This window comes from Acipenser ruthenus, chromosome 1 (assembly GCF_902713425.1).
Source record: "Acipenser ruthenus chromosome 1, fAciRut3.2 maternal haplotype, whole genome shotgun sequence".
NCBI lineage: Eukaryota > Metazoa > Chordata > Actinopteri > Acipenseriformes > Acipenseridae > Acipenser > Acipenser ruthenus.
The window spans coordinates 83,987,918-84,001,413 of NC_081189.1; the positions used below are offsets into that span (position 1 = coordinate 83,987,918).

The 13,496-nt window shown below is 36.1% G+C and overlaps 1 protein-coding gene across 2 annotated transcripts in view; it reads left to right on the forward strand.

Moving 5' to 3' along the window:
• Positions 1 to 13,496, forward strand: part of LOC117421526 (follistatin-related protein 5-like) — a 239,073-nt gene that overhangs the window by 179,830 nt on the left and 45,747 nt on the right. The window contains exons 10-12 of one of the 2 annotated variants that reach the window (XM_034036037.3): positions 114 to 248; positions 11,515 to 11,541; positions 12,055 to 12,173. In XM_034036037.3, the coding sequence (XP_033891928.3) occupies positions 114 to 248; positions 11,515 to 11,541; positions 12,055 to 12,173 (281 nt within the window). The remainder of the gene's footprint in view (positions 1 to 113; positions 249 to 11,514; positions 11,542 to 12,054; positions 12,174 to 13,496) is intronic. The other variant, XM_059031278.1, reaches the window with a different exon arrangement.

The window sequence follows — 13,496 nt, forward strand, 5'->3', positions numbered from 1 at the left end:
GCATTTCTTTGAGTCTTGGTGCAAGTTGTGAATCCCATCTTAAATTTTTGGACAGCAGAAAACAGCGGAACTGTTGACCCGATTGATCTTGTGCTTTTTTTTAATCCTTCTAGCAAATGGAACTGAAGTACACATAAGCAATGTGCGTTATGAAGACACAGGAGCATATACATGTATTGCAAAGAATCAAGCTGGAGTGGATGAAGACATCTCATCCCTATTTGTTGAGGATTCGGCCAGAAAAACACGTATGTTTAAAACAAGAAAATCATTGGAATTTATTTTTTATTTTTAATACAGTCACAAATAGCCCTGACATAATATATTATGAACGGATTCTGTCCCGGTATGATATTCTCAAGAATGTAATGTACAATTGGGATTGTGCATCTACATCAATATTATAGTGACATAATAATCCGCTGATGTGATACCAACAGTAGCTTGGTTTGTTTTCCAATCTGGAGTTCATTTGTTACTATTATGAGACCTTTCCTGAACAAGGAAGGCCTTGTTGGAATAATACTGTCCACATGTGTGCCACATGATCCATGTGAGAAGAAAAAGAAACATAAGAGAAACAGGAAGCTTCTAGTGTCAGGTTCCATAGAACAGTTTAACTGCAGTGCATATGCCAGTTCTTGTAAAATATATTTTTTTTAACAGCTGAGGGAACAGGTGTTCACCAACTGCTGATTTCTGATTTCAGATTACTACACAATAGTTTGCATCCACTAATAAAGCCTGCAGAATCAAGCCACGTGGATTTAGGACAAGCCCTTCTTGAAATAGTCAGATACCAGCCTAGCAGGAGCCCTTATGTAGAAGAACAGCCTATGCAGCACAGAAAAAATCTATTTTTCAAGCTTATGGCAGACCAGTTTAAAATGGTTACATGATCCTTATACACATTCATAGGATAATAAAAATTGAAGTTTGTACATTATTTTGCAAGTCCATAATTCAAGTTTATCAGCATCACTTATTATATGTAATATCATATATTCTCATTCTATAAATCAAACAAAAGTCTACAGTTGCTCATCAGTAATTAATTCATACAAGCCTGTCTGTTATCATATTTATTAAAGTGATTTGTGTTCATTGCCTACCCTAGAGACAGTAGGCTATTTGCATCTGCTATAATAGTAATTTAGAAAGAAAAATGTAGCTTTCTTACCAGCACATTTGTTTATTTAAAGACAAGCATTTGCATTTAATGATTTGTAAACAGAAGCAGGGGTGATCTCTGAGTTGTGTTTTGAATATTCTAATGGAAATGGTCCCTCAGCATCTCCACAAACCATGCAATATTTTATACAGGTTATTCTTATTGATTTATTGTATTATCTTATATGTAATGGTTTATATACTTATTTCAATTCAATGATAGCAGATAGGTAATTATCTGATGAAGTGTGGGTGTTACAGAGCATGTTTATTTTCCAATGCTCAATGACCACCTCTTTATATCACAAACACTATCCAGCCTACAGTAGCAGTAGCTGTTTCAATGAAAAATTCAAACCAAAACATGACCAAACAACTTATGTTGTATTCATTTTTATTTTTTGTCTACTGCTTAATGGTATATCAGTTGTAGAATGTAGCTTACTAAAGCCACGGTATACACTGCCCAATCGCACATGTTTAAACTTTGCGAGCTGACTGAAATAAATCAGCCGATCCTGTAAAATCGCATCGCACAGCAAAATACACTGCCTGATAAGACTAAAAAATCGTGTCACAAATGTTCGCAACAGGCAGTGTGTACATTTTGTGGTATTTTAGTAGGTCAAGAGCAGCCCAGTCAGACACAGCACAGTTGAAATTCCGAACACCTTTCCCTTGCAGAAACCAAAGCTTAATTTTTACTGTTGGAAAAGATTTTAAATAGTTTGATTTTATATAAGAACCTGGGCTAGCCTCTGTGGATTGAGAACAGTGAGACAAGACTGCTCAAGGCACAGTGTAGCAGATGTGCACTGATCAAAATGGACTGCTTTGACACTTATTAGTACATAAAGGGATGATTCTTATGCAGACTGACTGTGTACTACTGAGGTGTATATAAGCTCCAGTGACGTCATCTGTCTGCCTAAATTAAAGCCAACCTTATTTATTAAGTTTGTCCCTGAGTCACCGGTATGCCAAGAGACAGCAACAACTGAAGTGGTCTGTCAATTCATAAATATAAAGGGGGTATATAAATCCTGTCATTTTTCTCTCAGAGCACATAAAATATCGTTTGACATGTGCATACTTGTGTCTTGCGGCAGTGTTAAAAAAATAATAAGCCTTTTCAATCTCATTAAAGAGATCTATTTCAAGCATGATGTCTTCTGCCTTATATCGCAGTATGGTTGGATAGCAAGTAATTATGTGACCTCTTGGTGCTGGTGACTTGACAGCTTTATAGTCACTATGAGCTGCTTGGAACCTCCACGGCCTATAACTCAAGAAGGAAAACCTAAAAGCTTTTCCACTATGATTTAGAGGCCAAATTTGTCCAGTGTTGTTTTATGCATCTTTAATGGGATCTGCCTGTCACATCTAATGCTTTATAATACCTATTTACCTATTTTTGTAGGAGGTAATTTATGGTGACATTCTATTTTTAGGCAAGAAGGGGGAAAATATTGCAATGCCTGCTGTGCCAAATGAGTAGATAATTATTCTTCAATAAAGTTGAGACTTCAACTCTTCAATCTCATTTTTTTTTTTTTTTTTAAAGTCAAGGCGAAGCGAGTAGGGGAGGGGGCACCTCAGAGAAGAGACTGTATCCTCGTAACATCTATAAAAAACATCACTTGGAACAAAATGTCATTTTAGCTGAACTAAAATGTGTATTTTCTTCATATGAATGGCTGTTGCTTAGGAACAGGATTTGCAAACAAATGGAAGGTTGATACTGATAAGGTGAATAACAATAGGGCTCCAAGGGAATACGTTGTCCACAATTTAGACTTATTGCTATGCTAGACTCTAGGGGTAAAGTGTGAAGAGAGGCTGGTTTTGAAATCCATATAGACAAGAAAGACAATCTCACCTCTTGCTGTCATGCAACTTGGGTGGCTAGAGCTGTGTATATTGTGTCTGTCTCCTATCTGTAGAATGAATAACTAAGAGTGGTCCCCCAAGACAATGAGTTTTCCAATGAGGTAGGATCTATATACTTATGGCAAGCCAACCCAAGAGTTCTCTCTATTTAGCTGATGTAAACAGTCACCTCTTCCTTATTTATGTAATATATTATACAACTTAATATTTAGAGAATAAAATATAAAAAAAGAACAGGCTTCTTGATTTCATTAAATATGTTTTGGAACAGGACATTACTAATATAAGTTCTAATAAATATATTTAAGAACATACATATGCAAAATAAGCACATTTCAAAAAGTATAACTAAAGTAATAATCCTGTAATTGTGAGAATGGACCTCCATACCATACGATAATGTACAGTTTTAATTTAACATTTTTTCCAAATTATACACATTTGGATGTATTTTGTACATGTATTGTCTAAGAATCTGTAATAAACAATATGACAAAATTGTATATTCAGCGTAGCTAAAGAGCATTTAATGGTCATGTACAGATGTTTTAAATTATATCCTAATCACAAGACACAGAACTTTACCTTAATCAGTTTGGAATCAAATAGAGTGCACCTATTGTGTTCATATGAAAGCAGTGCTATAAATACCCACAGCACTGGGCCATTAATATCTCCAAAACTTATCAGCATTTTTATAATATGATAAGAATTTATCTCTGAGAATTTTTTGCATGCATGCTTCATTCATTAGGATTCATCTGTTCACCAAGCGGAACAACAGGTTAATGTACTCATTTATCAGTCAGTGTAAATCCTGACAGCCTGCAGCAGACACCTGCAAATTATGGTGCATTAACTTCCAACTGCAAAGTGTTGGTGGTGCAGGAAACAATACACTTGTGATGGGGAAAGACAGTTATGGGAGAAAATCTCGTACCATATTTCATTTTCAAAAGTATGTTTTTACTTTACTATGGGACTTCTCATTATTAACTGTATCTGGTGGGCATTTTGTAGCAAGATAAATATGCAAAATACATTGAAAATACTTACAGTGGATTTCAGTTTTAAATGACAGTTTTGTTTAACACATTATGGAGGTGATGTAAGTATAGGCGCAGTGCATTGCGGGCAGGCAATTGTTTTGCATTGCGCCCTGTGTGAACTTAAGAGCAATGCAAATTACTGAACACGCACAAATAATGATCTGCAATTATGATAATGAGGGTCTCAGTGATTGCATCGGTCTGTTTAGCAGCCGCACTTGCATAGTTAGGAGTACAGAGAGCAGTAGTCGCTGTATGAAAAAAAAAATGTCAGAGGAAGGGCAGCAAAGTCCACTTAGCGCAAGCTCTCAGCTCCTTCTCTTCTGAAAAGGAACTGAGAGTCCTTACAGCTGAGGTCACTCAGCATGATGAAACAGAGTTGTTTGGAGAAGCCTCAGCCAACGTCAGTTAAGCTAGTATCCTTAGGAAATTACAGTATATGTATTGGCCTGCACTTATTAGCATGACATCCAGAAATTTGCCTAGCACTCTGGAAAAGGTGGATTGGGCTATCCCTCCAGACATTCCAACTGTGGTCTGAAAGGAACTAGAGGATAAGTAGTGCAGAGAACACAGCACTTTAACATGTGCAGGGATAGTGGTCCCTAGATTGACATGGGGGTCTAGCTCATCCCTCAATTCAGCTATGAGGCCAGGGATGACCTGTGGAGTGAGATGATAACACTTCACCGCATCCTTCGGCATCCCAAACAAAATGACCCTGGGATTGAATATGCTGGGTCTTCTTCGTCTTGCCCTTTTCCTCCGAAAGTGTTCCTGTCTCCTCAACAAGAGCCAAGAGTCGCAGCTTCAGGAAGTGTACCACGGCAGCCATCCTGAAGCTAATGACAGGTCTCTGCAGGTGTGTGCTTTTATACAGTTCTTAGTTACTCGCTTCTACAATGGTTTGCACCTTGTAAGTGGAGGTGTAAAGTTTTTGGAGGGTCAGCAATTGCCTAAGTGCAAAGCAAAATCCTTACATCACATTATAATGTTTGTGCCTGCTTAGTATCCAGATGCCGCCCTATTCCATGCTCTTTTCTTCATTTGAATGTATTTAAATATAAATTTAATGGATTAATGATAGCAAAGTGCAAATTTGATAGTGGGTGCAGAACACCAGGTAAACACTATTCTTCTCTCAGGGTTTTTTATTTTATTTTTCTTACTTAAGACACTGCAAGGAGAGGACATAATGTCCAATACCTGCTAGAGTTGCTTACAAATTGCTCTTAGTGTAAATTTTTTTAATATACATTTTTTAATATATGTTTTAATATAATTTTGTATCTAATGTAGAGGTTAATGCACTGTAATTAAGTGGAATTAGTGACATATTTGTCAGTATGTAATTAATAGCTGTATTAACCAATTATTCAGCTTGATATGCTGTTAACACCTAATTAGGTATTCATGCTTTTAAAAATGTAGAAAATGACAGAAATACCGATATTACATTAAACAGCAAGCACTGCTATATTGAAAGAGAATTGTGATCAAACGGCATACTAATCAATCACTAGAAAAGATATAAGCAGCAAAAAAAACTGGAACCATTTTATGAACTAGTTACAGACACAGATTTCTTAAGCTCCTCACCGGGATTGTGAAGGTACACTTGCACAATCCAGGTGACATTTGTGTACTATTGTTGTTTTTTGTTTTATAAAGGTTGAGTTGATTTGCTTTGAAAACTCTGAAGTATCTGTTACTGAGAGACTGCACTTTCACTGCACTATGTCTTGTTGTCATAGCAGTGCATCTCAGGCTTTCGTTTCTCTCTGGTAATTTGGAAATGTTTAAACATCAGTAATGAACTTGAGTCGACCGCACCCTTCAATTTCAAACAGAATCAACAGATCGTTGTTTTGCTACCATCAGATCTACAAACTTAACAAAATAGTAATGTTTTTGTGTATTTTAAGTGCATACTAAGTAAGGGATAACACACGACAGGGTGTGCGTTGTGTTGCATTAACATAAGGCTGTAGTTGGGTTGGAGGCACAAAGTGAAGCTGACTGCCTTCAACCAACAAAGCTGTATGTTAATGCAACACAGCGCACAAGCTCTGGAGTGTGTTATCGCGCTTATAAAACAGACGCAAACAAACACTTTTTTTTTTTAACAAACAATTGTATTATATATCCTTCCGCTTTGGAGAAAAAAATAGTACCTCAAACAAGGTTCTATTTGTTTCCATTTATTTATTTCAGCAATAAGCAAGGCATCATTGAAGCGAGGTGATTTACTCCCACTGGTTTTAGACTATACCAGGTATCATCATTTAAGTGGCATAAGGGAATTTGTCGATGGTGAAAGAAAAAAACAGCATCAGGGTGTATGTAATGTATTGTTTAAAACTCAAAACAGGACACGAGATTACCAGGCATGGCATACATGAAAAGCTTTGTGATTTTCTGTTTCTTCATTGTAGTTTAAGGATACAAATTCTAGTCCATTTTCATCTGTAATGACAACAAAGTTGTCAGGTTTAAACAGATGCTGCCCTTCTCTGACTTTAGACTGGAAAGAGCAGCTGAGTGTCGTAGCTTCTCCAGGTCAGCAGTAGTAAACTGTGGATGGTGAACTGCAGTGTCTTGGCCTCATTTTCTTTATCTTTTAAATATTGGCAAAATTACATTATTGACATTTTTAAATGTTTGGTCACTAAAGGCTAACATTGTGCTTTATGTCAGCACTGTTTACGTAGCGATTGAGACCAGCACGGAGGCCAACAAAGCTAGAAATTGAGTACTCTTGACCAGCCAAATTACGCACTGAAGCATAGAATTCTCAAAACAAACAGTTTACATTTTCAAGAGAAAATGTTTTTAAGTCAATTTCTTTTAGTTTCATCCAATCAATAAAAACACCAGCTGCCCAAGCAGTTATTTTTTGTGTTTGCTTAATTTTAGTTTTTTTCAATTTCATAAAGTTGTTGTCGTGTGGAGTTGTAATTCTAGCCACTTGTTTACTGTCATGCCTCTGAAAAGATCAAATGTGACAAGAGGAATGTCACTAATTTTGAAAAACTTTACAAGACCTCACATAACCAAAGTGTATACATTTATTGCAAGTTTAATATGTTGTGTATTAATAATAGTAATCAAACTGTGCTTAGGCAAAGTTACGCTGTGCATTGTGCTATATATCTGCATGGTCACAAGTCCTCAACAGCCAGTCAGCGTGCAGCATCCGAACATTCCGTTTTATAATAGTGAACTAATTAATTGTTTTTTATATATATTTATACAGAAGATGTATCCATTGAGACCGAGGCCTCATTTACAAGGGGTCTTGTTAGACAATAAAACAATTACAAATACAAGCAACACAGTAAATACATGTGTGGTTCAAACTTAGTCAGCAGCCTACAAAAAAGAACAAGTTAAATAGATACATCTATATGTTAATGTGGACTAAAGGAAAAACAATGGCAAGAGGCTCTAAGCCATTCCCAAACAGTCTTTATAGCCAGAAAAGGAGATTGTCAAATTCCATCTTCATACTATAAGTAAGAGTTCCACGTTTTTGGGAGCTGATAGGTGAAAGATAGCTCTCCCAAACGTGTGTGCACCCTTGGGACTGACAAACTAACAGAATCCTGAGAGCGTAAACTATAGCCAGTGTTAATCCTTTCCACCAGAATGTTCAAGGAGGTACTAAACCTTTAGGAACCTTCAAAACAAAACACTACCAATGAAAAAGCCTATGGTTTGTAAGAGCCAGCCTAGTTTTGTATACATATAACAATGGTGTGTCAAAGATGGACAATCTAGAACAAATCTGCAGCATTAATTATATATTACATCAAATTTGTGTAAAAACTGCTGGGATTACAATGTCAATATTTTTATTGTATTCAGCTGTTTGAATTGAAAAATAAAGTAATTGTGAGGCGTGCGGTTTCAGATGGACAGAACATGTGAATACAGAAATTATATTTTATAATATGTTATGTTCTAAAATATAATTGATCTGTTACAGTCATATAATTTCTGTTGTAGTTGAGAAATATTGTGATGCCTTTCCCATCAGGTAGTAGTTGCTCAAACAGCTCTTTCTAGATGTTCAGGTACTACTTTCTCATTCACCAACACTGAAAAATGTTATTCATTTTGTTTTACTTCTCATTTGTATCTTGTGTGACATAACTTATCTTGTGATGATTAAGCTTGCATAAAATACACACAAGAATACAAAACACTGAGATTAACTTCATTAGCAATATGTTTTTTATACTACAACTTGGTCATTCCAGCCACCTTTTATAATGCAAAAACACTGAACCCAAAAAATGGTAGAAGAAAAATAAGTAAAGTAAAAATAGTTGGAGCACAGCCTCATCCTTCTGAGTATCCCAATGCCACCTGCTAAAAAACAAACAAAATAAAATAATGAATCTATGCAACGTGTTCACTCCGGTGAACAAAAAATATTAGGCAGAGGAGCCTCGTATACCCCCCCCCCCCATCCTCTCTGGACAAGGCGGGGAGTGAGGTGATGATGGTTGGGGAGGAGGTGGTAATTTGTAAGAATGGCAGGTAGGTTTATATGCCTTATAGGTTGATGGGAACTTGCCGGTAATTGGTTTGTAGATTGACCAATGAATGTACTAGGCACTTGTACTATAGATTTTCTGACTGAAAACCTTGCAAGCTTTATATTAATATAGGCAATTTAATATACCCAGCTACAATGTGAAAAAGGTTTACACTGGTATACTTGCCACATTATAAAATGTTTTGATTTAGTTTGCGTGAGTTTGTTTTATTACCCCCCAAGCATTTGTCACAAGAATCGAGCACAATACAGTATGGAGTAAGGTTAGTGTAGAGAATATCAAATACAGCTAGTGCATTACATAGCGATTGTATATTGTTAATACTGAATTCTAGTGGTCATAGACACAAATAAATGCTTTAGATTATATAGACATGTAGAACTGTAAATATCTCTTCCTGTAGTGTTTTTAACCACATGCCAGAATAAAAGCAGTTTGCAAGACAATCCCAAAGTTTATTACTTTATCCAGCACAAAAGGCATATATTATATAAAGATAATCATAGTAATATTAGTATTGAGAGTTAAACATTTCTTACGTAGCCTTCATTTGATTATGGTAAGCAGCAATGGAACTGGGTTGATATCTGATTTCACAGAACAAAGATTTGTGTCTGTTTGATATGTTATACTCTGGTGTCATTTCCAGTTCAGCATCCACTGCCTTTGGCTAGATATTGGCTATTTTAAAGTTGCCATGGGAATAACCCCTCAAGAAACTGGAGATATCTCATTTTGTTGGGTGGGAGGAACAAACTTTTTTAATCTCAACAAAGTCTCAAAATATCCACGTTTAATCATAACATTTATTCCAAATTATTAGTTACCTGTGTAAATGATCTGCAATGTGGTACTCAATTGTATTGCACAGTACTGTTCCTCACATTTCTAAATATTCCTGAATACATTTATCTATCATCATTTAGATATTTTATTTGACATCATGTAATCAAAGAAACTACAAAAACGATATTGCAAAAGTTTACTGGATTGTTTTTTATTATTATTTATTTCTTAGCAGAACCTTAACCTTAAAGGAATGTGTAGTTCTTGAGGTGACAACAAAAATAGAATCCTTGGCTTTATGAACCAGAAAGAATATTTATTCTCATGAAGGAAGGGAACACTGCTGAATTTTTCCTCAGGAAAAGGACAGATCTGACAACTTTGAGGAAGGCCAGATCTTGGTACCCATTGTTACTTTCACAAAAAAAACCCTTTCATCTCAAATTTATATTCAATCTCTGTCCAAAGACCAGCATGTTGGTGGTCCAAGTCTGGGTTATATTTATTTGCTCCACGTTAAAAACAAAAATATAATTTACCATAAATGAGTAGATTTAGTTGTTATCAATGTGATGGTTTCTCTTTTTTCCCATTTACATTTGAGTGCTAATTCGATGCCTTTTGTCAGCAGAATGGCCTGGTGCCAGGAGCTCAGCACCCACAGGCCAAGAAAGCTCTTCCAGCAGCACATTCAAAACAGTAGATCATGAGTATTCAAGCTAATCAAATACGAATAACCTTGCTGCAAGGCAGAAGTTCTGTGTATTACATTAAACACATGTTGTCTGGGTTACAGTTGTGCCACCCGGGATGAACCTGCCACTGAACTGGCATAACAAGTAAATCATGATATATAAGTTTTGGCATAAGCTTTAATCTCACTCCAGCAAAGAACATGATACTGCAAAGTGATGAATCGCACACCAAATCATATTATGAGTACCATATCTTAGATGTTATATTTCTAGTTGAACTTTTTCTAGTCATGTTGAGGGAGGGGTGATGTTGAAGTCTACATTTTTGTCTGTCACTTTTACATGCAAATGTTTCTGATAACATATTAAAAATAACTGTCTGCAGTGGATCGAGGAAGCTTGCATTGCACAAAAAGGAGATAATGGGCTTTGTTTATAAAGACTTTATACAACACTCTCAAGGTCACATCAGCCAAACAGATTATAAACAGTTTTGGATGTAACAAATAATAATGAAAACATCAAAAATAACCATGTATATTAAATACAAACTACAACTATGTTATTATACAATTTAAGTATACTACACAGCTGTACATGTAATTTATGAAGCTCAAATGTGCATCAGGTGGATGAAATTGATAATCAGTGATAAATTTAAAGAAGCAAATCAGAGGAAACAGTTGATGTTAAGTGAAATCATCCCCAGGCAATTAGGCAAATTTGAAATAGAAGATTGTGTCATTTATGCAATGATCTTTAAAAAAATACTAATGTGGCTGCATACATGAGTCAGCCCTTTTGTTACTGCTTTAAAGACTTTTCAAAATATTAAATGTACTTGTACCGTAAATATTTTATTCACCCCCTTAAAGTATTCAATCTGTAAATAAAACTCATCTTTGAAGACACTGGGCAGGATTTTTCTGTCGCTTCTTCATTAAACGTTAAATATTTGAACCTTTAGGGATTGTTAGAGAAGGTGTGATTATTGCATCCTTTTTGACCTTACTATATTAATATTACAGCACAGTGGAAAATAGGGCTCAATATGCCTGTTACCTAAATAAATTGTATTTCAAAGTGTTACATGCTTTGATAGAGATGTGAAAGCTGAAAGGCACTGATACTTTATAAATACAGCCCTAATTGATGCAGGGATCTGAAGGATAAGGAGATTTTTGGAGAAGATACTACAGTTGAGCCCTGAATAATTTTAAATTGAAGTTACTGCCTGTGTTTGTTTGTTTGTTTTTTGCCTTAACCAGCTATTTATTGATTAATCACATGTCTTAATCATCATTAAATTTTTTTTCCCTTTTTTAAAACGTTTTTTTTTTTTTTTTGTTATTGCTTCAGTTGCAAACATACTGTGGCGAGAAGAAGGTACTTAAGCACTTTTTTAATGTTACAGTTGTAAATGTCTGATGAATGCCATCTGTATTCCTGTTGTCTTCATTGTTCTGTAAAGTATTTTTTCCTAAATGCACAAAATAATTTTGCTACATAAATTTCACAAACCCAAATTTACACAATGATATGGTGATCTGTGGCAAAGAGATAGGTCATGTTACATTGCTATATTCATTAGTACATACATCAAATATATTGTCCCAGTTACCAAATGCTGTTTATGCTCAACCATACACTGTTTATGCTTTCAGTTCGTCCTTTATTATGCTTTCATTCAAAGGTTGCTAGGGCTTCTCTTGTTTGTATGCCAAATGAAATTGCTGCTGCAGTACATCTTTATTGCCAATTATTAGCCAGGTTATTTAAAGGTAGGACAATGCCTGAAACAACCAATTGTAACAACCTTTTTTTAATGTTTCAAAACAGTTGCTGTGCACTATAAGGTTGTATTTTTTTTTTTTTTCTTAACACTTTGTTTCTCCATAGGTCTAGGGGTTGGAAATATGTTTTATGCATTCTATGAGGATGGGATTAAGGTCATCCAGCCTGTGGAATGTGAAATTCAGAGACATATAAAGCCAAGTGAAAAACTACTGGGACTCCAGGTAAAGGATTCCTCGTATACAGCTTAACTAGAGCTGTTTCAAGTACAATACACTGTTACATTGGAACATTAGTCAAGCCAGATACAATGGCAACATTTACAATGTAACTAGAGGTAGCACACTATGATTGCACCGTGTAACAATTTTTTTTTTTTTTGATTGGTTCCTGGGTAGTAAGTGTTATTTCCTAATTGCTTATGCCTCAAAAGTATAGAAAATGGCTATTATTCCCCACAAACTTTGCTTTTGTGACCAAGACAGTGATATTTTGAAATGTACCTATTTCCAATGAGAAAACGGGGCGAATTTATGTCTTTTCGTTCACATAAAGTCAGAAAAAAACAACATATGAATCCAAACTAACATGTATTTATACTAAAGTAATACAAAAATGACTACAAAAGATTTAGAAGTGAGTAGTTTTTCGAGATTTACGATTATACTGTAAATCACTTTCACGAATCAGCCCCCAAATGTAGCCTCCCATCAAGTTCTCGTTATACTGTCCTTGGTAGCGGCGTTCAAAGTCCAGTATATCCTGGTGGAAGCGCTTGCCTTGCTCCTCCGAGTACGCTCCCATGTTCTCCTTGAATTTATCAAGATGAGCATCAAGGATATGGACTTTGAGAGACATCCTACAGCCCATTGTGCCGTAGTTCTTCACCAGAGTCTCAACCAGCTCCACACAGTTTTCTGCCTTGTGATTGCCCAGGAAGCCCCGAACCACTGCGACAAAGCTGTTCCAAGCCGTTTTCTCCTTACTAGTGAGCTTCTTGGGGAATTCATTGCACTCCAGGATCTTCTTTATCTGTGGTCCGACGAAGACACCGGCTTTGACCTTTGCCTCAGACAGCTTAGGGAAGAAGTCTTGAAGGTACTTGAAGGTTGCCGACTCCTTATCTAGAGCTCTGACAAATTGTTTCATAAGGCCCAATTTGATGTGCAGTGGTGGCATCAGCATCTTCCGGGGGTCCCAGCCGTACTCATCATACTTCAAGGCATCCAGCAAGGTCTTGATGCTGTTGTAATCCTCTTTGAGGTGCACCGAGTGAGCCAGGGGACGAGACGGGTACTTGTTACCATTATGGAGCAGCACGGCTTTGAGGCTCCTGGATGAGCTGTGGTTGTCACACTTATACTTTGCTTGAACAAAAGTTATTGTATTTCTTGCTCTTATTGTATTACTTGTATTGTAACACTTGAAATGTATTTGCTTACGATTGTAAGTCGCCCTGGATAAGGGCATCTGCTAAGAAATAAATAATAATAATAATGAGCTGTCAATGAAGGACAGTATAACGAGAACATGATGGGAGACTACAT